At 37.8% G+C, this 26,793-nt stretch overlaps 2 protein-coding genes across 7 annotated transcripts in view; one reads left to right on the plus strand and one right to left on the minus strand.

Annotated features, from left to right (window-relative positions):
- The first annotated feature begins 7,090 nt into the window (after positions 1 to 7,090).
- CD180 (CD180 molecule) lies at positions 7,091 to 12,087 on the plus strand. Of its 2 annotated transcripts, XM_072416330.1 has the most exons (3): positions 7,091 to 7,282; positions 8,309 to 8,475; positions 9,311 to 12,087. In XM_072416330.1, exons 1-3 carry the CDS (start codon positions 7,190 to 7,192, stop codon positions 11,040 to 11,042), a joined length of 1,992 nt encoding a protein of 663 aa, XP_072272431.1. In that variant the 5' UTR covers positions 7,091 to 7,189; the 3' UTR covers positions 11,043 to 12,087. The 2 variants fall into 2 exon arrangements, with proteins under 2 accessions (XP_072272431.1, XP_072272432.1); XM_072416331.1 differs by lacking the exon at positions 8,309 to 8,475 and having other exon boundaries at positions 7,160 to 7,282.
- An 8,406-nt stretch (positions 12,088 to 20,493) lies between these two features.
- MAST4 (microtubule associated serine/threonine kinase family member 4) overlaps positions 20,494 to 26,793 on the minus strand; it is a 293,670-nt gene continuing 287,370 nt past the window's right edge. For all 5 annotated transcript variants that reach the window (XM_072416332.1, XM_072416336.1, XM_072416333.1 and 2 more), the window contains 3 exons: positions 25,891 to 26,072; positions 24,528 to 25,679; positions 20,494 to 24,423 (listed from right to left, as the gene is read on the minus strand). In XM_072416332.1, coding sequence (XP_072272433.1) covers positions 22,211 to 24,423; positions 24,528 to 25,679; positions 25,891 to 26,072 — 3,547 coding nt within the window. In that variant the 3' untranslated portion in view covers positions 20,494 to 22,210. The remainder of the gene's footprint in view (positions 24,424 to 24,527; positions 25,680 to 25,890; positions 26,073 to 26,793) is intronic.

Consider the following 26,793-nt stretch of genomic DNA (forward strand, 5'->3'; position numbering starts at 1 on the left):
CTAAGTATCCAGCCGATGGGCCGCCAGGGATTCAGTCATCCTCCAATCAAATGGCGCAAGGTGGCACAAGGTCATTGGGCACTCTGGCCGTTTAAGGAGAACCTGTCCTGAACACCATTGCCCGCTATAAGCCTCTGTATGTACAGTGTGCTTGGGCGCGTTCTCTGTGTTTTGGTTCATATTAACCTGTTGTGTCATTACCAATAGTGATCCGGTCTGATATCTGATCCTGCCTGAGCTCCGCCTGCCCTGACCTTGGATTGTTTCGGACTACTCTTGCCTGCTTCCTGACCTTGGATTGTTCTTGATCTGCTATTGCCTTATCCATATATACCAAGCTTATTGGACTGATCTGCTGTGAATTACCTTTGCCTTGTCTTATGATGACAATAAAGCTTGATAAAAGGATTGTTGGAGTTGGCTGTGGTTTGTGTGCCCAGGCGTATTACAGTAACTTTAACAAGATGATTCTTAAACAAAGGTGCAGAATGAAAAATAGTATTTTCTTACTATTGATATTTTCACCTTTAGGCACTAATGTCCACCGTCAAACAGTGGTGTCCATGTTGAGTGGGGCATGCAACCCTCTGGGAGAAAACGGTTGAATTGGAGCCCAGCCTACTTTGGTCCTATTGGAAGTTGTATCCCAAAATATGGCCTTCGAAGAGCAGTGAATTTCCATTATTTAAAGGGAAGGACCATGGACAGTCAAGCTGGAGACAAAAGGGCTAAATGATGTGGAGTAAATGAGAAAGGAGCATACAAACTCGAAACTATGAAGGTATAGCTGGAGTGCAGCTTGAAAAAAATGTGCTTTCATATTGTTGATGAGAAAATATGCATTACACTAAAGTGTGTACCCTCATGTGTTTTGAAGGTCACTGCTAGCTGAGTACGAGGCTTTTTGGTGCTTCAAAATGTCACTCACTATGTGAATAAATCTTCCTTTTGATGATCTGTTTACAACTTAGACATTCTGTATACATTCGTTTCGCTCTTGGGGTAGCTACCAATGAAAATTATCTTATTAAAATGTTAACACTGGAAATAATTTCTTCGGTTCAGGGTTTTTGTTGCATTCTCCTGCAAAGCGAAAATTCCAAAATATTAATGATAATATATGATAATAAAGGGCATAAGAGACAAAGAAAGAATGAAAATACGGCATTGCCTCAATATGGTAATTACTGTTATATCCTCCAGAGGTGAACTTATACAAATACAATATCTCAGCGCACACACTAAACTTCCCTCCAGCTGTACAAAATGGGTAGAAGAAATCACCTACCAATGCAAACTAATTGAAAGTGATTCATTCATATAAAATTGTGGAAATGTATTCAAATCTTTTTTATTCAGCTGCAAATTCATATCATTTGTAGCTTCTTTTTACCCAACATTTGTAACCCTTCTCCATGTCCTATAGGAGTTGTCACTGACCTGGAAATCGATAATGCCATCGAACCCCTCATATATTTTATTGGAGGTCACAAATTGAAAAAATCCTGCCGTTTTAAAATTTAACAGTCTGGAAAAAAAACTAATTAATCTGTCCCCTTCCACCTCCCAAACCTGTGGCCGCCCATAGAAATTTGATTACAAGTGGTCCCTCTGGAAAGGATTACATGAGAAAGTAGAATCCTTTTAAATAATTCTTTATAAATATGGTAAAGAATCAATAAAAATACCAGAGACACCTTATAGCTTGTATAAATATAAGGACATTTTTATTAAAATGTTAATACCAGAAATATTCAGGGGTATTGCAATGTAGACCAAATTAAGGACAGTGCCTATTGGGAAGGTAAAATAATAGAAAATTTTCAGGAGAGTGTGCAGGCAAGTCCCATCAAAACATATTGAAAAACATAAAGGTACAAAATGCATTAAAAAGCAAATTCACCAGGCCAATAGATTTTTGTGTACAAAGTGCAAACTTTAAAAAAACAGTTCTATGCACAATCAACAGACCTGATAATAACATACCTGTGATCACCTGGATCACTATGGAGATTGGTTCAGCTCCTTTTGCATAGTTAAAGCACAATAGAACTCTCAGGTTAAATCAGCCACATACCGTGTTTCCCCGAAAATAAGACACCCCCCGAAAGTAAGCCCTAGCAGGATTTTTGGCTGTTTTCGAGCAAGCTCGAAATATAAGCCCTACCCCTAAAGTAAGGCCTAGCTTAATACCTTAGAATATCTTCAGCACATACTGTACATAGTGGTGGGGGAGGAAGTAAAGGACATCACAGACTGTCACACTAGTGCAGGACTGTCACAACATCACTACATTACGTACCGGTATTCCAGGCTCACACAACCCATCACTTCTCCAGGTGCAGAGCTGATGATTGTAGAGAGAGATGTGAAGGGAGGGCAGGCTGACCCTGTCACATCTCTCCTCCGTTACCGGTAATACGGCGCTGCACAAATGATCGTGGTGGGGGGAGGAGAAAAGGGAGGACGCTGAGGATGCCACACCTCTCCTCCAGGGCACCGCCGGTACAGTGTACCCGGCAGTGCAGAACTGATCGTTGTGGGGGGAGTGAAGGGAGAACAGCGCGGATAAGGCTGTCCCATCTCTCTTCCAGAGCACCACCGATACAGTGATCACGGTGGCGCAGGACTGATTGGTGAGGGGGGGGGTTCCCCCTTGATGTTCCAGAATGTGATAACATTTGAAATTAATGTTAATTTTTTTGTTAAAGAATAAATGCGGTTTGTTGTTCTTCTCAAAATATAAGCCCTACCTGAAAATAAGCCCTAGGGCATTTCTTGGAGAAAAAATTAATACAAGACAGTGTCTTATTTTCGGGGAAACATGGTAGGTCGTTTCACCTGCTTTAGAACAAAGAGAAAGAGGTTATACTCTAAATATAAAAGCTTGTTCCCTGCCAGCAACTGCGGATTCTGATCTTTACTGTCATTGGGGAAGCAGTAATCTCATTGCTCACATGCCTCCTGCTGAGTTACAGACAAATATCTCCAATCAATTGGAGCTTTGGTAAATGAGCTAAGGTCTGATTCAGGCATCCGCCAAAAATGCCTTAAAAATAGGAAATGAGGGTATAGGAGACTAAAACTCAAAAACTCCAACCAGGTAGTTTGGATGAGTTTAAGATAAGAGTTTTCGGCACAAGTAGTATTAGCATCAGCAAAATTTTAATTACTTGGAAAAAAAACTTGTTATAAAAAATGTCCTGTTGTATTAGGGGTTCAAATGAGTCAATACATAAAGAGATAAAAAGTCTTGTGTCCCGAAACATTTCGCCTATATGATGCTTCTTCAGGGGGGCTTAGACAAAAAGTCTGCGTAAACACGTGCAATAATTGCCGTTGGAAAGGATCTTTCACGATTCTTTCCAACAACAAAATACTGCACAATGCATGAATGAGCAGCATCGTTCTGCTCTATAGAAAGCGGAGGGGGAGGACGATGGAGAGGCACCCAGCTGCGCTCTTTCACTTTCAGTATGATTATCCATCGTTCGGGGATCCGTCAGGACGGATTCATAATTGACGAGAGATGTGCACACGCTGGATTTTCATCTTTCAGCCCTGCGGCGATTATCGGACAAGAATCATCTGATGTGTGTACTTAGCCAAAGACATATGATACACGGATTTACATTAGGGTTGTTTTGGAATGCAAGCATATGAGAACTTTCATCAAGCATTTAGATAAGGAGCTGAAAAGTTGAATAAATTCTATCTCCCTATTCTAGGGGTCCCAAAGTCGGCACAATCAAGGCATTTCCTTTAACAAACATTTCCCTCTTAACTTTGTTTAAGAGGGAAACACTAGTTTCTTAGGCCAAGGATACACTTAATTGTTCCACAGTACACCATTACATCTATGGCTATTTTTAAAAAATTTATTGAAATGTTACCCTTTTGCAACTATATCACCCTAATTTGAAGGCACTTTTTAAAATTAGAATGTATTCTTTGTCTGTTTATATAAAAAAAAACAGTCTACTGTTTTCATGAGGTGTACCTACTTTTTCACATAACTTTACTTGTTGTTTAACTATGTTAGAGTCAGTTTCTCTATTTTCCAATTTGACAATGCTAGATACCATAAAGTCAATTTGGATCACAAGTTTTGCCGTGGGGCCGCATGACTTTGCCTCCCTCCTTCACCTTATCCCTGCTTTATACACAAACATTATTGTAATTGCAAGTGCAGGAAATCACACATACCGTGTTTCCCCGAAAATAAGACCTACCCCGAAAATAAGACCTAGCACTTTTCCCCCAACCTGCCCTAATATAAGACCTACCCCGAAAATAAGACCTAGTAGAAAAAGAAAAAAAAATACTCACCGAGCGGGAGACAGCGGGCGTACACACTCCGGAGCCGCACAAGCCGATGCTTGCCTTGTAGTTCCGGCTCCTGTCACAGGCCGAGTGATATTACATGCACTTCGCCTGTCAGAAGCCAGGAACTCGGCTCGCGTCTTCTGATAAGGTAAGTTTTTTTTTTTTTTATTTTAACCAGCACAATTACGGTATAAAAATAAAAAATAAAAATAAAAATGTGAGCAATCATTGCCCCAGCCACATTTTGTGCTGATTTTAGGTTTGTAAGGACAAGCTGGCTGATTTAATACAGTAACAGTGCAAGAAGAGAAATGCTGAATTCAGTAACCAATACCGGTAGCAATGAATCAATGAAGAGTTTAATTTACAATTGGGTCACCATATAAAACTCTCAAATGTACATTGTTCTACATGAATATGGTAAGTGTTTTTTTTCATTAAAAAAAGTATATAAGACCTACCCTGAAAATAAGACCTAGTGTGTTTTTGGAAGCCCAAAAAAATATAAGACAGTGTCTTATTTTCGGGGAAACACGGTAGTAATCACACAAGGGTCACCATACAAAGGCAGGTCTCCTAATATGAATGATGGTTATTGACATGTATGCAAATGGCTCTTCAAATATTGGACATTCTTTTCTTCAGGTGAAGCTCAATATTGTCCCTGAGTCATCAAGTTGCAAATCCCAGCATATTAAAATGACATACAATAATACTGGTGAAAATAAAGGTCACTTTAGCATTCCTTAAGTAAACTATTTATTAGAGAAACATGTGTTACCATTGTTAATCCCTGAAAATCTCTTGCTGCTTAGATTTGATGCTAGACCCCTTTTATTATTATTTGCAATAAATGATCCCATAACAACCACACTGTTTCTCTGACTTTACTGACCTGCATGCTTATTCTGGACACGTGAACAATCAAATATTCACATCAGTAGGTCAACAGACAAGTCGCAATTTTTAGACAGAAGTAAGCAATATCAGCCCCTGTATTTCTTTCATGGCAGGTTTAAGTTTTTTAATTTTGTCATGATAATTTTTCACTGCAAAAAACCTCAGTGATTGGCGTAATGGGTTTGTTACACCTTACTAGACATATTGTCATTAAATATTTATCATGCTGACCTCCAATTGCTTCTTTTAACACTTTTTTTAAATTGCAAAAAAAATATATTCATCCATGTGGGCAGCACGGTGGCTCAGAGGTAGCACTCTAGCCTTTGCAGCGCTAGGTCCCAGCTTCGAATCTCGGCCAGGACACTATCTGCATGGAGTTTGCAGGTTCTTCCCTTTGGGTACCCTGGTTTCCTCCCACAAACCAAAAACATGCAGTTAGGTTAATTGGTTTCCCCCTAAAACTGGCCTTACACTGTGGTAATTGACATATGGCTATGGTAGGGACATTAGATTGTGAGCCCCTTTGAGAGACAGCTAGTGACATGACATGTAGACAGCTGTGTAATATGTCAGCGCTATATAAATACTGTGTAATAATAATAATATTATCTGTAAGTACACTTACCAGCCACTTTATTAGGTAAACCTGACAATTGGACTAAATTGTTGATCTGCTGGGATTTTTATGCACAACCATCTCTAGGGTTTACGGAGAATGGTCCAAAAAAGGGAAGGCCGACTGGTTCAAGCTGATAGAAGGACAATAACAAACAACCATTCATTACAACTAAGGTATGCAGAAGTGTATCTCTGAAGGTTAAACACATCAAACCTTAAAGCAAATGGGCAGGAGTAGTATGAGACCACACTGGGTGCCACTCATCAGCTGGGAACAAGCACCTGAGGCTCCAATTTGCACAAGCTCAAAAAAAATGGACAAAAGAAAATTAGAAAAAAAATGCCTTGATTTCTGCTGCAACATTTGGATGTTAGGGTCAGAATTTGACATGAACAATATAAAAGCATAAATCCAACCTGACTTGTATCAATGGTCCAAGCCGGTGGTGGTGTAATAATGTGGGGGATATTTACTTAGTACATGTTGGGCCAATTAGTACAAGCAGAGTATCATTTAAGTGTCACAGTCTATCTTAAAACTGTGTAATGTTATCTTGTTTCCAGCACTTTTTTGTGTTCTGAAGGCACAAGGGAGTCCAAATGGGTACTAGCAAGTGGCCAGAGAGTGTATATGTCTAGCCAAAAACACCACTTTGTCTCAACAATAGTCTCCAAAAAAAACCAAAGGGGTAAAAAAAGAATTCCCTAATGCTAAACAGCAATAAAAACTCTAACGAGCAAACTCTCGGATACTCTAACCTTTCCCAACTTAAAGCAGACATATCACCACATTTTTAACCCTTTTAGGGTAGGTTAGATAACCCTTTATAGGGTAAATAAAGAAGAAGATGGGACACCCAATATTTCCTTCACCCTGAAAAGGAGAAAATATAGGATGGCAAAAGACCGAATGGAAGCCAATTGTGGAGGGATCGAGGGACCTGTAGACGTAAAAGTGTCAAATTTCTGCTTTAATCCAAACCCCAAAAAAATCTCTTAAAATTGATGAATCAGGACCATCTCATCTTTCATGTAGAAGTGAGAGAAGCTGCTAATAGGTCCTAGAGATATTGGGCCAAACCTTTCTCGTTTTCACCAATCAAATCACCACCCATCAAGTGGTTATATGGGATCGTAGCACTTTATTTGCAGACTATACATGAATTCCTTTTTTTTTCTACAGGCCTTTATTTCTCTGTAATCTTCCAACAGGAAATATTATGCAATGCTTTTTTCAGTGGTTCTTTAAAACTAACATTTTTTTCCAACTCATCTACGAGTGCTTCCCCTTTTGGTGACCAATGTCATTGTTTTCACCAGCACAGCAGCCTATGCACTAGCAATGGCTTACTCTTCATTTGCTGCGTTACTGCTTATGTTGTATCACGTTTTCTCCAAAGCCGGAGAAATTCCAGAAGAACTTTTGTGTGCCGAGGTAACAGATTTTCTATTTTCATTGTACAGTATAGTATACAGTATAGTACTGTACAGTGTAGCACATGCTATATATAAATTTCTATTGGATTACTGAAGTCTGTGGGAGGAATAGTACAGTTTGTTTATAGTTCTAGAACAGTAACTGTTCAGTAACTGAACATTTTGTATAACCAATCCTTTGATCTAAAAATGTAAATCCCATGAGCTGAAATTATTTTTACTTTCACCTAAGATAACTCATTTTGTAATTAAAGGTTTGCTATCATGAAAAAATATTTTATTCTGGTAACTGAGATTTGTATTATTAGTATTTAGTATATGAATTCCTTTTTATGCTACAGGCCATTCAACTTCCGTCCACAAAAAGCTGGGACAATTCTAATGAGATTGTTTTTTAAACTTTGTTTTCCAAAAAGGAAAAGTTACTGTTAGTGAAGTTGGGATTTAGTATGTTTGCCTTGACTATTTAAAACTCCATTTAATACTATCCTGTCTAAAGAGTGACAATGCTGCTATGCAATTTACCTTTGGAATAAACATTGCTGTCACTCTATTAAAGGAAGTAAAGAAGAAAGATGTAATAAAGCAATATAAAAACAATGTGGCATATAGTTACACTTTAGGACTACTCTGGTTTGTATGGGGAAAAATAATGATGTACAAATTGCAGTAACCCTGAGCAATCAGACATGGTCTTATAATGAGGAAGGCACAAACAGAAAAACTTGTTTTAGTGTCTATGTGTTATTCCATTGACTTTTTTTGTATATTATATTGGTTTATTATTATTAATAGTGGATGTACATTCATGTATATTTCACTTTGGGGTCTACATTGCCTGGTAGATCTTTCAGGTCATTACAGTTTTTTTATAGAGAAGTGTGGTGTGATAAAACCAAAAGCAATTATTTGTTGATCTTTATAAACAAACCAATATGTTGGATAATTTCCAATGCAAATGCAAATGCAAAAATGAAACCAAAAGATATAATAAATAAACTCTCAGGTTTGTGTTGCTTTTCAGGTGATTGCTGGTAAGAATTATGATTGTGAAGGGTTGGGACTAACAAAACTTCCTGACAATATCCCTGACTCTACAGAGATTCTGGATTTCAGCTTTAACTCCCTGTTTGCCATCTACCATTTCATCTTTAGCAGACTGGAAAAACTGGAGTATTTGGATTTAGCAAGGTATGACTATCAGAGAGATTTATGACAGAATACCTTTATATGTTTATATCAATGATCAAACAAACCAATCTCTCTCCCTGCACACACTTTAGAATCTGTTTATAAATAATATAACATTGTTTTGTCAAAACCAGGGTTCCTCTAGAGGTTGTTAGGGGTTCCTTGAGTAATGAGCAGTTTTTGTCTCTCTGGTCAGTTTAACTGACACCAACGATCTTTTTGCTATATAGATATGGTAATGGTTACTTCAAAGAGTTCCCATGTGTTAAAAAGATTAGGAAACACTGGCTTAATTTATAAAAACATGGTTAGAATAAAACTGAATCAGAGAAAGAATAATTTTTTATGTAATAATAAATGTGGATAAACTCTAAACCTGGGCAGCATGGTGGCTCAGTGGTTAGTACTCTGGGCCTTTGCAGCGCTAAGTCCCCGGTTCGAATCTCGGCCAGCACACTGTCTGCATGGAGTTTACAGGCTCTCCCCGTGTCTGCGTGGGTTTCCTCTGGGTACTCCAGTTTTTTTCCCACAAATCAAAAACTTGCAGTTAAGTTAATTGGTTTCCCCCTAAAATTGACCTTAGACGGTGGTAATGACATATGACTATGGTGGGGACATTGGATTGTGAGTCCGTTTGAGAGACAGCTAGTGACATAACTATGGACTTTGTACAGCGCTATATAAATGTATATGTAACAATTAACAGCTTTCTTCATTTGTCTCTTTTAATGCATATATGTGCTAAAAAATGCAATTCATATTGATTGGTATTGTTCTTTCTTAGCATACATATTACAAATTCATATAAACATTTTGCTCCCATTTTCTTTAACAGATGTGGTATTGCTTGGATCTATGATGATGCCTTTAGTAACAATACAAGGCTCAATACAATGATACTCACTGGAAACAGTATATTATACATTGCAGAAAATGCTTTCTCAGGAATACCACTTCAACACCTCTACTTACAGAAAACATTTATATTGGACTTGGAGCTTATACCATTGAACAGTTTGCCAAATCTGGAAACTTTACATTTGGGGAGCAATCATATCACTTCTATAAAACTTCCTGATGACACCCAAGTGACCAAACTGAAGACTTTGAATTTCGAGTTAAACCATATCAGTAGAATATCTGTGGAGGACACAAACATTCTTAGGAACGCCAACAATTTGACCCTTATTTTAAAGGGAAACAATATTGAGTCTATTGACCCAAACTCTTTCAACTCAAGTAACTTACATTGCTTGGATTTAGCTGGCTCAGCCTGGAACGTCGATTTGTCATCCCTTTTAAAAGGATTAAATGGCTTAAGAACCAAAAGTCTAAGGATTGGGACCTTTACCGACATAGATATTGATAAGGATGTATCCCTGTCAGATATGAATTTTCTGTGTAATATATCAATGAAGGAGCTCAGTTTTCAGTACAGAACTTTTTCAGATGAATCAAAGTCATTTCCATGTTTGGACAAAACTGAAAAAATAGATTTCACATTTTCAGATCTTAAAAGGTTTCCAGGGCTCAGCATGAACAACATGCTAAAGGAACTGTTATTGAACCAAAACAAGTTCAGCTCACTTTGCAGTATAGGCTCAGATACTTACCCACTGGTCACTCACCTTCATATAGCTAAAAACATAGAGACATTAGATTTGGGAGATGGATGCCTAAAAAGTCTAACCAACCTTGTGTATCTGGACCTGAGCCAGAACTTTTTTACAGCTTTAGCATGTTGTAGTGCTCACTTTAGGGGATTAGACAGCCTGACCAATTTAAACATGAGTTATGGAGCCCGATTCAAACTACAAAACCCAGCCCTCCCGGAAACCAACAAAATAGAAGTTCTGGACTTTGCACATGTTGCTTTATTCATTGATAAAGCCTTCAGCCCTTTTAGTAATTTAGCTGATTTAAAAGTCCTCAATTTGTCTAATAGCTTCATAGATACTACCAACAGACAAGTGTTTGAAGGTCTCCAGAACCTTGTTTTCCTAAACATAGAAAGAAGTTTGTTTCAAAATGATGTTCTCCCTGATGACAACTTGTTTGTCAACACTTTAAAACTTGAAACTCTCATATTAGCCAAATGCAAGTTGCAAAAAATAGAGGATCAAGCATTCAAAAAACTGAAGCATCTCAAAAACATTGACCTGAGTTTCAATAATCTTACCATCTTTAGTACAAACCTATTTGTGAATTTGACTTCTATGTCCCTTAATTATGCTTCCAACTTTATCACAACCATACCTATTGTATTATTGAGAAATATTTCAGATCAAACCACCATAAATCTAAGTTACAACCCCATTGACTGCTCATGCTCTAACATTGACTTTTTATCCTGGTATAAAACCCACTCCAACTTGTTTGTGGACAAGGAGAACACAGTGTGTGGTTCTCCATCTTCATTAATGGGCACATCATTGGACAAAGTGTCTTTATCTTGTGGAAGTTCTTTATTGCAAGTGACATTATCCATAGTTTTTACACTGATAACCATTTTCTTAGTTATATGCTTTGTAAGATTATACAAGAAAAGATTTTACTCATCCATATAGTTATTTTATTACTCTGTCAATTTGCCTATTGATTTTCAATCTTCAATCTAAACTTTTTTTTATTACAATGGGGCTTCCGAAACATTTTAGGAAAGAGACAGTTTTTTTTTAATGACACATTTGGGTTCTAACTGACCCCTGATGTCCTACCTGCCTTTTAGCCCAGTGTTTCTCAACCAGGGTCAGTTTAACGGATATCTGTAAGGGTGAGTTTTTCCTACTGGCCAGCAATATAAGAAATATTCTTCCCATTGGCCACCACATTTATGTATGAAGAGCTGCGGATATAGTAAGTGTAGAAGGGGTTCACTAAAAACCTAAAAATTTATCCAAGGGTTCCCCCCTTGGATAGGTTTGTAAATACTGCTCTAGATCAAGCAGAGGTATTTTGCTCAGTTTCCTCAACCCTGTAGATAGGCTTTATAGGAGTTAAAGGAGTAAGGTGGCTCAGAGTTGAGTGCTTTCTGGGTATATTCAGTGCGGACATGATCCATGATCATCCCCAGCTGCCCATTCTGCATTAAATCCACCAGATCTGGGCTCCAGGGGTGCCAAAGGGGAACCCAGGAACCATGAAAAGGAGGCACCAGCTTTTGTCACCACTATAGATACCATTATACCACAACTCATTTTGATACTGGCTGACTTCAAGTTGATTTAAACTACAGGTTGAGACCATCAGATTTCTGGCCAACATTTCTGTATGGCACATGATAAAGAAAGTAGTCCTTATTGCCGCAATGATACAGTTATACTTTATTGAGTTACCCCATCTGCATATGTGTGCCTACAAATAAATATATATACAGTTTTTTTTTTTTACAATTCAAATTTTATCGAAAAAAAAAGCCAGCATTTTTCACATGAACTGATCCTTATTCTATAAGGACTGCAGGAGGCTGATTGATACCATCATCACATGCTTACATTGCATGAATTTAAATGCATTAATGTGTGTCCAAACTTAAAGAAACACAAACATTCTTATATATTTTTGGCTGTATTCAAAGACTGAGATAATAAATCATTACTTTGTTTTTAATCAAGTTATTGCATTTAAAAAAGTTTGTAATATATAAATTAAGGCACTGTATTCACTGTGTCTTCTATATCTGCCCAAAGTTTACTAGCGGTGAGGAAACTTTGATTTTATATATTTTTATTATTATTTATTTTACCTTTGGTTTTGCTATGGCAATGTCAGTATAGATAAATCAGCTTGTAGATAAAAGGCCTGATCAAGGCAGATTTTTTTTTAATATGGGCTTCAACCAAAGCTTTAATTGTTCAACTTTGCATTAAATGTTTGTTAATTGCAAAATTATTCTACAATCAACAGTGCCGGGCATTTTTGGAGCGCCCTCCCCAAGCATTTCTACCAGTCTATTTATAAGTGTTATGTATTGTCTTTGGGAAGATTTTCCTATACTTCCTGTCCAAGTGGCACAGGAAGTGGGGGGAAATCTCATTAGCTGGGACACTGTTATCATTTGGAACAGGTGAATTAAAACCGGCCCTCCTTTACCTAAGACTTGAAAAGTTTTGCCTACCATAGGTCTATACCTATATTTTCTAAAGCATATAATGCATATTGGCCTAGGCGTGCTAAAAAAAAAAAACAGTGAACATAGAATAAACCGGCTACATAATCTTATTGTGAAATAGCTCTTATTGTCCTTTATAATCCTCACGTCTGTTTGCATTCTGCATACATGTTTTGTCTTACTTTCCTATAGCAATGCTACAGGTCATCAATATCAGCAGAAGTCCAGTGATTGATGGTGGTGAAAAGCCCTATAATCAGTGTAAAAAGAATTGCTAATTTATACAAATTTCTGGTAATTATTTTAACTCTTCACAATCTGCTTAGTGTGTGTTTTTGTGTTTTGCTAAGCCTATAAAAGGCCAATGAGGATTATTTGGAGGATGACAAGGTAATCAGTCACAATTATACTTCGCTATGTGAAATAGTTTAGGGGAGTTTAGGCTTCCCAGTTTATTTAAATTCATGTAGCTTTTTAATTTTATTGTTATGTATCCATGTAATGCCCAACAAATCATGTAACACCTTTTTTGTGTATGGGGGGAAATCAGATGCCCAAAAGAAACCCACATGAAAATGGGAACATGCAGCCAGCTATGCCCAAACCCCCTCCCCCCACTTCCCTGTTGATTGATTGAATTTTCTGCCATTGCCTGCAACTATTTAGATTCCAGTTAAATATCTACCAATGAATTTGGATGGAGACCAGAATGACACAGCCCTGCTCTGATGAATTTATGCAGAGGTTTATCCCCATGCTCCGATGTGTTTGATATGTGAACAGAATGGGGCATGTCTTCTGTATGAGCACTTACCTTGTGTGTACTTTGTAAATTATACATATTTCTGTTGGGATAAAACATTGAAAGATGTTCACGAAGATTCTTTTTATAATTAAAAAAATGAACATAGGCATTTGCACCAAAACCCTGTGATAGGGCGTTCAAAAAAGAATTTGATTAAAAAAACATAAAACACAATAAGTAGAAATATTGGGAAAGTAATACTGAAAAGGACAATAATAATAAGAGGCAGTATTAGTAATTAACTACTAATCTGAACCCTTGCTCCCATGTCCCTTTAGTTTGAAGTTCTCTCCATAATTTGGTAATAATGTATCTCTCCTTTCTCTCTCCTTTATGACTTTTCTAAAATGTTCTTTACAATGAGGTAGAGACATATGTCAGTTTTATTTGTGATGCTTTATGCTTTAGAAGGGTGTTACAATTAGATCTAATGAAGCTCATCACATCTTAAGTCAGGGTGAAAGTGCTTCCCCAAAAATAAGCAGACCGCTCCTTGTAGGTGGAGCTTAGACAATCCAGAAACGGGAAGTTGATAAACAAAATAAGTAAGCATGTGTGTATATGGTCAGCAGCTTTAATTAACTAAGACACTATAATGGTCTGTAATGGAAGTGTGAGCTCAACGTTTTCAGGCTTTCAATTTACTAGTCAGCCTACATTGCTATCACCACCTATGGTCTTAGTAAATCAAATGTAGTTCAATAGTCATGTAAAGACAAAACTCAGGAAGTTATTGTGAGGAGAAATGGAGAAAACGAGTTAAGACATTAAAGATATGAAAATCTGCCTGCTGCCTGGCATCCGACAGCTTTTTTTTTTTTTTACTGTGTAGGATTGTACACCATCAGTACTGCCTAGTGTAAACACTGTGCTTCATGTTACATACACTCAACATTGTTATATTAATATAGCCATTCATACCACTGGGACACTTTTTTTTCCAGTAGAAATTAAAATACCTCACCTGAACAGTAACAAATAAGGATCTAACCAAAATTGTATCATGGGTGATTAGATGGTAAATTTCAAGATAATCAAGGATTTCCAAAGCACTACACGTTAAACTAAAAATCAAATCGGAGCCAGAGCAGCTTGCGTTTTGCTGGGAAATTTGTCTATTTTTGTCACCTTTAATAAAATGTACAATTTTCATATTACTGTAGAAAACTGTGGTATTCAGCTAGCCGCATGGAGATCCTACAGTGGTCGGGTCCTGACAGCATTTGCCTGTCATTCCTGTTGATGTGCAAAATGCTGCTAAACTACATTTTTCATGAATACTGCTGGTGCATGATTGCAGGGGGGCCAGACAGTCAAGTCACACAAGTTATTGGATATGATGGGACGTCTTAAAAGCAGCACCAATATCCTAAAGGCATACGTCCTTACAATTGTCCTTACATTGTCCACTGTAGACCAGACTGCAAAACAGGAAGACAAAGCTGCAAATATTTTATGACACAATTGTCACAGTGTTAACTTTTGTATAATTGCAGTGTGCCATCCTTAAAACTAATTTCTCTTTTTTATCAACTGAAAGATAAATGTTTTATTCAATTAGTGTATGTTAATGTAAAGTGGACCTGTACAACATTCTTGGTAAACTGTGACCTTCAGAGCAAACGGTTTATAGACATGTTATGCAGGTTTCTGCAAGGTGCAGATTACAAACTGTACAGTTTAAATATGGAACTATGTTTTGTGGAAGGAGAATTCAGTGGATCTTGCACCTAAGTGACAATGTCTGTTTATTCAAGATCCGCTTTCCTAAAATGCTGAATAATAGTAAAAAAAAAAAAAAAAACATGTAAAATTATTATTCTAATGCACCATGACAAAGTTGACATTCTCTCCGTCAGCCAAATCTCATGAGAAGGTAAAGCAGCAATGTCTCGTAAAATCTTGTCACAGAATGACATTAGCCCCTGCACTATAGAAGGTGGGGGAAAAGGGAGATTTTTGTCTATTTTCCCTGCATATCCCATTTTGTGCATTTAAGCAGCATTTATGAAAGGAGGAAGGGGCCACAATGAATAAGTGGATTTTGCCCGAAATGGTTTAAAGAGTGTCCACATAGGGCCCATTTAAAATGGACATGAAAAGTGGACATTTGCAATGTTATATGGAACATCTAGATGGATTATACTGTATGTGATTTTGCAGAACCCTAAAAAAAATGTACCTGGTCTTGATTTCCTCCTGACAAAGATCAATGCACTTCCTGATGAGTGTCCATATTAGCAATTTGAGATTTAAGGTTCTACTGTCCCTGACTTGAAGGGTTCAATTTAATAAAGAATTGGAGATTTGAATGTAATCCATTTATACAAACCTGCTTGTCACATTAATAATGTTAGATTCATGAGCTTTTAATGCTCGATCTGTAAGGGTAGAGGTCAGGGAAGTCATTCGGGGTCCCTCTATTGCTATCACATAGGGTCTTAGCAACCTTATGTTGTCGATGCAAAATTCTAACCAATTCATCAGAATGCACAGAAGAAATCAGGACTCATCAGACCAGGTAACTTTTTTTCCCGATCTTCTCTTCTCCAATTTTGTTGAGCCGGAGAGAAGTGCTAGTTCTTAGCTGACATGAGTGGCACCTGCTTCTGTAGGCCATCTGTTTCTGAGTTTTATTTGTTCTGCATTCAGAGATGTTCTTCTGCATTTTGCCCAGGGAATTGCTGAATTTCTATTTTCCCTTTTTTGGGCCATTTATTATTGCCATGTGATTGGCTGATATTTTGTGTTAACAAGCAGTTGAACATGTGTAATGTGGCCAGCGCCAGTAAATATTTATAACTATACCAACCATACATTTTTATAGTTTGTGCAGTAACTTGTTTTAAATGTACACTCAAACTATTGGTTTTACCATAATCACAGTTGCTTCAGTAAATTGTGTTTTAATAAACATCTGAAATTAACTGTGATACTTTCACTTCCTCAACCTTGGGCACCTGTTCCTCTTTGTTACTCTTATTTAAACTAACATAAGACCTAACTGTTGAAGTTATATTTCCCCAAATCAACCGTACATAAAGAAATGTATATTTATTGCTAGTATGCCTACACAAACATTTCTGGTGCAAGAGGAAGCTTGTCACGCACATTCTAAAACCACTAACAATGTCAGTTAAAAAGAGAAAAGGTCTGTCTTTTTTAACATTAAAAGTAAAAGTGATCTCTGCAAATTTAAATGTAAACTGTGTGTTATCAGTATGCCCAGGGTTTAGTTTATGCCTAAGGTGGTGTTAAGACAGAACAGGAAATGAAAAGAAAGAAATCTCTGCAAAGCGAAATACATTTTCCTGTTGTAGAAAGAAGTGTCCTGTTCGAGGATTTTCTGTATTTCTTGCTATGCTGACAACACAAAATATTTGGATTTTCTATGGCCCCCGTTTACAGTCACCAGGATGAATTAGGGGTAAATTTTTCCAGCTGGGACACATCAAGAAAAAACAAAAAACTTCCTACTCTAACTGCATCTCTCTTGCATGGTAACTTTCGGAGAAACCTCTGTATATGGCAGATATATCATTGTCCTATTTCTTTTTCATTCCAATTTACCACCAAGGATATTGGGATTTTACTTTTGACATTGTTGATAAGGGATATTCAGTAAGTTTGAGATGTTCTTGTATCTATCATCTTTTCATCGAGTTGATTAGATTGTTCTATATTTACAAACAAAACCACTTGGCTACAAAAGGGCGATCACCTTTTAACTATGGTACTTATGTTCTATGACCGTAAAAGCGGAAAACCAATAGAGGGTATACTTATTATAGGCACTGCAATTTATATTATAGATAAAAACTCACACACAGAGGGCCTGATTTAATGAAGCTCTCCAAGACTGAAGAAGATAGACTATCATGGGAGAAAACCTCGTCGATCCAGCAAACTTAGTCGATCGAATCCATCTGGTCCAGGATTTAAACACTTGCCATTTAATAGCAACTAATTGTTAAGAATTCCATTCTAGCTTTGCTGGATCACCCAGGTTCTCCCATGATAGTCTGTCTTCCTCAGTCTTGGAGACCTTTTTAAATCAGGCTTATTGTAACATTTTACATTCTTGTAGTTTTGTTTCATTTTTTCTGAAAGCAATTTTCCAAAATTGATAAAAAGAGCTGAGGGTACCTCCAGTTAATTGGTATTAGTAAGCTACTTATGCCAACACAGCAACCATGCAAAAGTTCACTCATTTGTTATCGGTCATACACTGCAACTAGGATTTCACAGATCATTTGACTGGGTCAGTATAATAGCTGTATTATTGTCAATCCTAGGACCAATTCTGTGCAAATTCATCTTTTTGATTCACTTTCCACAACTGTCATATTACCAAAGATGTCTGTAACTTAGGCACAAAGACGCTGCTGAATCCTGGAAGTCTTCTGAGTTTTATGCAATGCAAGCACTTCTTAACTGGTTACTCAAATTGCACTACAGAACAAAGCATAGATGGAAATTTGTAGATGGCTTTTTTTTTTAAAGAACCCCCAAAGCAATTGCAGAAAAGGCACTTTTGGATTTCAAGGTCTGTGCAAATAATCCTTTCTCTGCAGCACCAAAAACACTGCTCCAATGTTGTGAAATCATTGTCTTTTACAGGTTTATCTTTGCTCTGTAACTTTTGTGTAGAGACAGGGTTGCTCCAAGCCAGGGGCAAACAAAGGGCAGTGCAAAGTTTGCCACAAGGGGCCTAGACCAACGAGGGCACCAAAGTCAGTTTTGGGCAGGGGCCAATTGTTGGCTTTGTCCACAACTGCTCCAAGCAACTATTTTTATGTGAAATTCTGCTAAATGTAGCAGCATGACTTTATTGTGGGATATCCAAGAAGGAATACATTTTGACACACAAGTAACCAAACACTAACACCAGTGGGCCTAATGGCCCGCGATCATCTGGGGAAATGAACTGTCAGTCTACAAAAAGCTTTGACCTTCATGCCGTCCTTTTATTTCAATGTTATGCTTTGCAGCTGAAGTATATATGTGTTCAGTATACGACAAATACGACATTCATAAAGTTTGTGTTTTTCTGGTGTGTTTCATTTTATAGAAAGTTAAGACAACAAACACTTTATTGCACAGATACTAAGCTGCTATTTCTACAGCAGATAAGACTAGAAAAAGATCACAGGTCGTAGAACTGTTACATAGAAGAGACTAACCAGTAACACAAATATCTTACATAAGTAGTAAGGTCAACACAGACAAATAGGACATGAACACATTGGGTACTGTAAGACTACAAAATAATTTGACAGGTGGAGGAAATGGCTCCACTGTACATACATCTGTAAACATTTATTGAATGGGAAGTGATAACTCTTCAGATGAAAGTGAAAACAGACTTCAATGGAATGCTAAGACGGTAATATTTCATAAGGTAGATTACAGCAAGTATTTCAGAACATAATTAATTTGATTTTTATCAAATATCCTGCAGAACAATTTAACATGGACCTGTCATTTAATCTTAAACACTGTATTTCACTTACCATAGCTTGTGTTGGCTTAGCCATTTATTTTACTTTATCAGCAAACAAAAAAACTTGAAGATCACTGCTGAGAAACCCCCCAGCTGGCCATTTTACCTAGTTCCTACCAGGTACAGGAAATGGGGTAACAATTTTCTCTAACCTGCTACCAGCAGTGACTAAATTTCTTGCAAGATGGCTGACACAACCACTGGCATCAAAGGAGGATGCACCAATACCCTTTAGGTGGTCATTACTTTTAATATTTAGGATAATGTTTAGAAAACAGGGTTCCTTTTTAGGTATGTAGAGGTACACATTAAATAGTAGTATGCAAGGTTTTCACAAAAGCTCTGCTACAAGTGTGTGCTGAGCAGATGAAGTCCTGAACTGCCAGAGGTGGATACAGACCATATGCCATAATCAATACACCCAAGACTGGTAATTGTTTGCCAAATGCCTTGGTTGGTCTTAGGATATTTGTAGCCTGCTATAACCTGTGTCCTACTACAGCAAAGTTGCGGACAGTAATACCAGTGCTAAAACAGTATAGCTCCACTAAACATGGCAAAAGTTTTTTTTAACTATACTCATGTAGAATGGTGACTTTATATGCCACAGCTTCACTTTCATTGTGATCCTAACCTTGTGCCAACATCCCACAAACTGCTCTGCCAGCTGCAAATATGTAACATGCAGAAGTTTATGACAAACTCCAAAACCAACATATCTATAACACACATCACAAAAAGATTTCAAAATGCAACAAACTAAGATGTGTTGTGACTATTTCAGCAGACATGAGGCAGATGAAGGAAGATCTTGTATTGCCTTCTTCTTGGCCATGGATGTTTGACACAACAACACAAAAGCTTGCACTATATACATATACAGATGCAATTTATGTGATGTAATTTCAGTGAAAAATACCTTGTTAACTAATGCAAGCTTTGAGAAAGATGTAAATAATGAAGCTGATGACAGTCATTGCGAATTGCATCAGATCATTATATTTTTCTCTGTTACTGAAACTGCGAAGTACAGTGAGATGCATTGAGTTTTATGGAACACCACAAGTTTGGTGGGCAGGAATGTGTTTTTACTACTGGGAACTAATCATGACCATTCCTGTCACAAATTGTGTGAGAATTTTGTATTGAGTTTATTGCCCACTGTTTTCTGCTAGTAAAAACAAGGAGACAGTAACACTGCCATGCTACGTAGCTATACTAGCATAAACAGCCATGATCTGAGGAATGTAGGCTTAATCAAGCGGTCACGACTTATAAAAGACGTGGAGCAGGAGCAATATTTTAAGGTCAGCCCTACAGGCTCATACTTTGGTATTACTAAACCGCTAAAAGTTAATAGTCAACCCATTGCCGTGGGCCACAACACTTGAATAACATTTGTATAATAGTACTTGAAAATATCCTAATGTAATATCGTGGCTTAGATTTTAATTCATAAAACTTTGTAGCTATGGATTAAGGTTCAACAAACAAATGTGATGGAAAATGGAGTACATAAAATATAAATAAGGCTTTACAAAAAAGGTAGAAAGTAATATCACCTTCCAAGCACCAAATAGCTCTAACATGGCCCCTGTGTTACACAAAAAACAGTTTTATTTTACATTATTCACATATTTATAATACACAAAAAGAGGATGCTATGAAATGTATGGAGTTATTTAATGCACTTACAAAAAAATGTGAACCCAGCACAGCAAAACCTCTACATTGTAAGGCCCCGGCTATGAAACAACATTTAACAGTGATAAGAAAGGCTTGTTTTTTATGCTTCAAAGTAAGTTTCCCTTTTAAGCCTATGAAGTAAACAAAACACAAGTATATACATTCAACAGCTGTATGAGAAACAGTTTTTGTTACACAGTTATAATTTCTGCACTTGCGAAATGGAGGCAAAACTGAATGCCAATAACACAACTAATTTAAAGATACATACATTGTTTAACTGCACAATGAATATACTGTCAATTCAGTGCATATGTTAAATCTGCAGATAAGTTTACCTAGAGGGCAGATATATACCAGGAGCACTTCTATTTCACTAAACCTACTTTTTGTACTGATTGATCTCCATTGGCTAAGACAAGGTTTTAATCATACATGTAAGAAATTTGGCACAAAAGACTTAAGCTAGCTAGACTATCCTTAAAGAGTATTTCCCACTATACATCAGTGGAGGGCCTAGAGGCAAACGTTCAGCCAATGGTCTATTTCTGGACCTGCACAAGTAATTTCAGGTCTTGTTCTCCAAGCCTTTTCTGCATGTGGTTAAGTGCTGAATCCATAGAAGTCTACAGAACTCACTCATACGGGGAGCTGTATGAAGCCTAAAGTGCTCAGCGTGGGAGATTAGGGGAATTCATTATTAGATAGTGTTGGTATAGTGTGAGGGAGGTGAGAGCTGTGTTCACCTCAATGCCCTAATTCTTGATAGCCATCTCAAGTAAGTGTCAACTCATAAATGTATTTAGAAAATCTCCCGCAGCCAGAGTGAAGTGAAGATAGCAAATCCTGAAATTTGCTAAGATTAGTACTTTCATAAATGAGATTTGGGTACACAGATTTTAGCAGTTTAAACACCATATCCCAATATTACTACATTACAGATTGGTGTAATTTACATGATTTTTTGTGTATTTACCCTTAAAGCGCTTTTAGTATTTTGCTCTAGCTACAAGCCCTCTTTCTTAAGGAAACATGAGTGAACATGATGCTTATATTCATACATATATCCACAATTGATTGTAGAGTCACCAACTAATTTAAAATGGCAATACTAATAATAAAGAAGATGAAATATAGCCATATATAATCACCCATCTTGACTTGGGTTTGACCATTTTTTTTTAAAGAACGCTCTCTTTTGAAAGTTTCTTAAAACACAAAAACTAGAACACTATATCCCTTTCTCTCTTGTTCGTTTCATTGTAATTAGTCAACTGTAAAAAAAAATGTACATTATGAAAAAAAGTAAACAGTGGAATTCAGCAGCCTACTGTACATTCTACATTCAACACAAAATACAACAGTTAACTCTCTAAGGAGATTGTATTTCCCATAGCCCTTGCCCAGTCACAAACAGTACAGGCACACTCTTAGCTTGTAAGAGGGTACCTGGCCCGTAATCCAACTACAGGTTGGATTTTGAATACAAACTCCCTTTACATTTTTTTTTAAACACACAACATGGTACAAATGCAAACGAAATCACAACACAGTGCTGGTTAATAAAGTAGTCTCATTTTAGCAGCAGCCACTACAGTAAAGAGGTCTTAATGAAGGTGCTGGCAGATTATTATGTCTTTTTTTGAGGACTACTCTGTGAAACGCTGTCCTTTCCTCGCTTCTGTCCTTTTAAGTCTTTTTCCAAGGAAAAGGAGGAGGAATTCTCCAGAAGTGCAGCTGGTGTCTTGGATATACTTTTTGTGATGTTCTTCTTGCTAGGAGAGGAAGGTGGATCTCTCCGAACTGTCCCTGTTGTGGGGGTAGTAGAAGCTTGTTTTTCAGTGACAGGTTTACTGGATAGGTTGCTTTCTTTTGTAGCAGGGCAAGACCTGCTGGAAACCTCTTGGAGATCTTTTTTTGCTTTAACAGTTTCAACATTTTGCTCCATTTTATCCTTGCAAACATTCACAGGACGTTCGGCCCGGTCTGGTTTTGATAAAGAACCATCGGTACTCCCAGCTTTGGGCAAAGCAGAAACATCACTGCTTTTAGTATCACACAATGCCTTCCTCTGGTCTCCTTCCTTTCCTACTAAGTTCTGTGTGATGCTGGATTTCTGCTTGTCCAAAGTCCCCTCTTTAGTATCTCTGCTGGCAACAGAAGTGACCTTTTTTCCCTTGTCACTCTGAATATAAAGTGCTTCGGTGCATTTATTTTCTTGAACACGATCAATGTGTGGAGGTCCAGTCTCTAGAACATCTATGACAGATTTGTTTTGTGCTGAGCTTTTGACGGCATTGACTCTGGTTAATTTCAGATGTGCGCTTGTTTTTTCTTTGAGATGTGTCTTTGCAGAACAGTCCTTAAAATTTACAGTGTTTGTTGCATCCGACCTTACTGTTGCAGTCAAAATAACATTTTGTTCAGAAACGGATACATTGGTAGAGTCATTTGCATTCCCACTGGTTTTGATGGATGTTGAGCATAAATTAGATGCTTTTTTAATAGTATCTCTATTCTGGACTGGAGTTCCAACAACTACATTTATTCCAGTGCCAGCTTGTGCATTACCTTCTGTTTTCTGAATACCTTTTTGATCTTTTGGTAGGTCGGTTACACTCGGCTTAGTGTTTTTGTCAGTGAGAACTATTTTTACTGAAGTAGACTTTGATTCAACCACTGCTTTTGGTTTGTTGAGGGAGCTGACAAGTTGTGGGAAAACTGGTTTTTGTTCTTCTTTAGGTGGTGAGAGGGTTTTATTAGTTGTTACAGGTGGGATATTTGCAGCTGTGGCTGACTGCTTTACATTATAAACACAAGGATCTTTTTTCAAAGGCTGAACCTCTGCACCATTTTTTTTTACATTCCCTGTATCTTGTTTTTGTGGGGGAGCATATTGCAGTTTATTTTGACTAGACTGATTTTTAAGAATAGGTTCTGTATTCTGAAAATTTGTTTTGGCAGCAACAGGTTCAACAGGACAAGCATTGACATCTTTTGTCACACCATTTTGGTGTTTACGTTCTGTTTGCGAAAGCGCTGTCAACGTATTTCCTTCCTCTATACAGCTCAATGCTGAGACATTCTTTTCTGAGTTGTTACAGTCTGTCAGAGTTGTAGCAGTGGTATTTTCATAGGAATCCCTCGACATACGAGTCCTTTCAGTATATGATGAACTATGTCTTTGCTCTAGTGAGCACATGACAGAGGACACATCCTGATTTACCATTTCTTGTTTATCAGCTTTCAAAGAAGCAGACAGTCGTTCAGTTACTTGACAACTGGATGTTGGCTGCATTGAGCTTATCCTCTGGCTTTGAGGAGGAATTGTCACATCTACTAGGTTTTCCTTTGCTTTAAGCACTGACATGTCTTTGTTTTGACAAATCTTGGCAGTGCGGCAGTAAGGCTGTGGAGGCTCACAGGGTTTTTCCTCTAAGGGTCCCTTTTGAACTACAGGAACATTAGAGCTGGTTTTGGTAAATAATACATTTGCACTTTCTAGGCCATCACTCCTTAGGTTTCGGCTCTGCTCATCAGATTTTGTTTGAGAATTACAAATATCAGGTTCAGTTTTTGTAACCTTTGGTCCTGACAGCAAGGCTATGTCTAAAGTGCCTTCAATAGGCTTCAGGGAAGAGACAGACCTTGCTTCTAGCTTATATTCAGAAGGGCTTTTCCGCACAGGTGTCTCTGTGGTTAATACAGTTGATTTGTCTACATTATTTTCGCTTCTATTGTTTGAATTTTTTAAGGGTGTGAAAGAAACTGGAGTACTCTGAACACTGGATATACAAGTTCTGTTATCTAGCAAGGCTAGAGAATCTGTCTGTAAATGTACAGGCTTTGCCTGCATACATTGCATAGAGCTCCATGGGCTGTGCAGCCTCCAAAGGCTTTGCCTGCATACATTGCATAGAGCTCCATGGGCTGTGCAGCCTCCAAAGGCTTTGCCTGCATACATTCATGAGATACTGGAACTATTTTGGGCTTTAACACTGAGCAGAGGCTACCATCTTTGTCTTCAAAGGACTTTTTCTTCCGAAAGTAATCCATGTTTGCTGTTGCAGGTTTATCTAACTGGTCATCTTTTGTAACCTTGTCAGATGAATAGGTAAGTTTCTCTTGCAAGGAAGTAGGCCCTTTCTTAAGTTCATAGGACATGTGGGCTGTTTCGGCAACTGGAGAACAGTGATTGAATGACTGGCTGTCTACAGAAAGGCTGGTACCATTTGCACGAGAACTGATACTCTTGCAGGGAGCTTCTTTAAACATTATGCCTGCTGATCGAGAATCATAGGCAGAAAATTTATTCTCAGATATAGTGGATCTTTTTAATTGTGCTTTGTCATCTTTCTCAATCTCTGTTAACTGGTGTCTTATTTCTCCATGCAAATCTGATATTATATTTTGTTTGAGAATAAACTCTTGTCTTTCAGAAATATCTTTCTTTTTTATGACTATTTTGGCTTTTAGCTTCTCTTTATCCAGCTCATCCAGTGACTCTTGCCTCCCAAGTTTTCGAGATGCTGGGCGCTTGAGACAGCCTTGTTCTACAGGTCTGACACGTGTAGATGCAGGAATATCACAAGTGTTCTCCTCAAGGCTCTGTAATGTTACATCTCGCTGCATTTGCTTATGAACCTCTTCCTTTGTGATCTCAAGATTGTGTTTGCGTGGACATAAGTGTTTTTTCTCACAGCAGTAGGATGGAGAAAGTTTTTCTTCTGACTGAACTCTTTTCAACAATGGAGACCTTGGGGGTTCAGCACTCTTAGGCCTGACAACATGTCTTACTATTGTTGGCGGAGAGTGCATTTTTGCTGGGAAATTGGGAGTTGTTTTTGAGTTACCCACAGAGTATCCATGTAATGGTGATGGAGAGCGTTGGGGTGAGGGAGGCTGAGGAGTAGGTGATGGGGTTCTTGCTAGTGGAGAGAGAGGTATACTTCCTGCAGATTTCCTTCTTCCAGACCTATACCGCTGTCCTCCGAGCTTTGGTCCCAACCCATGGAGAGTGCTAGGCCTTATGTGGCCAGAGCCAGCTGGAGAATTAGGAGCACTTGAACTTGGGGAGCTACTCTGGGAAGAATTGGTCCCTGCAAACAAAATAGAAGACAAAATTAGAATGCAAAAAAATGTGTATGCTAAACCAGTCTGTCCAGCATGTGGCACTTTTTTGACTCATAATTATTTTATTAAACATTGCCAGGAAATTATTTTTTTTATAGAGTAGACATATGGGAGGTCCCATAATATGCCCCCTAATATGTTTGATTCTAGTTGCCTAAATGTGTATTAATCTCTCACCTGATGGGAAGTCAGGAGTAGAACGGCAGCTGGGAGTAGGAGATCTGGGTGACAAGCTGTGAGTGGGCGATGCAGGTAAGCTCTCTCCAGAAGACAAGGAGCGGTTTAGACAGGAGAAGCTTCGGCTTGTGTGAATCAGAGGAGATGGCTGCTTTGTCAGTTTTTTGAAAAAGGACCTCCTTCTGCAAAAGAAAACTATATACTTAAAACTCTGTTTTATTTCAAGTGACCTTTCAAGTTAAAACATGTTATTTAAATTATGAAGCAATAAAGCTAAGTGTATTACTATATATATATATATATATATATATATATATATATACACACACACACATATACATACAAACACACATAAATATACAGGGTGTCCCAAAAGTCAGTACACACTTCCTTTTTTCTATTTTGTTCGAGGTATCGAAACTTGAGGCCATCAGAATATGACAACTTAGTCTTTGCAGTTTTTTGTAAGTGTATCATTCCCTTAACCATGGCTCGCCAATAAACATTGGAGCAGAGTTGCAAAATTGCCACTTGGCAAGAAGTTCTTTAGTACCTGACTGCAGTTAAGCACGAGTTTGAAAAGCTTTATGGCCGTCACACTGCTCCAAGGCATAACACAATTTACGATATCCATGGCAAGTTTCTTGAAACAGGATCTGTTCTTGACAAACCACGAAGCGAAAGGCCTGCTACCGTGTTTCCCCAATTTTAAGACATCCCCATTAAATAGGCCACCCCCGATTTTTGAAAAAATTTAAATAAGACACTCACCCGTGAATAAGACATCCCTCGATATTTGATCCTGTGTGTGTCTCCTTGATGCTGGCTGCAGCACGTGTCTGCTCCTGGCTGCAGTGCAGAGTGAAACTGAAAGTAACAAGCCGGCATTCTGCACCAGGAAGC

The sequence above is a fragment of the Pyxicephalus adspersus genome, chromosome 6 (genome assembly GCF_032062135.1).
Source record: "Pyxicephalus adspersus chromosome 6, UCB_Pads_2.0, whole genome shotgun sequence".
In the NCBI taxonomy this organism is placed as follows: Eukaryota; Metazoa; Chordata; class Amphibia; order Anura; family Pyxicephalidae; genus Pyxicephalus; species Pyxicephalus adspersus.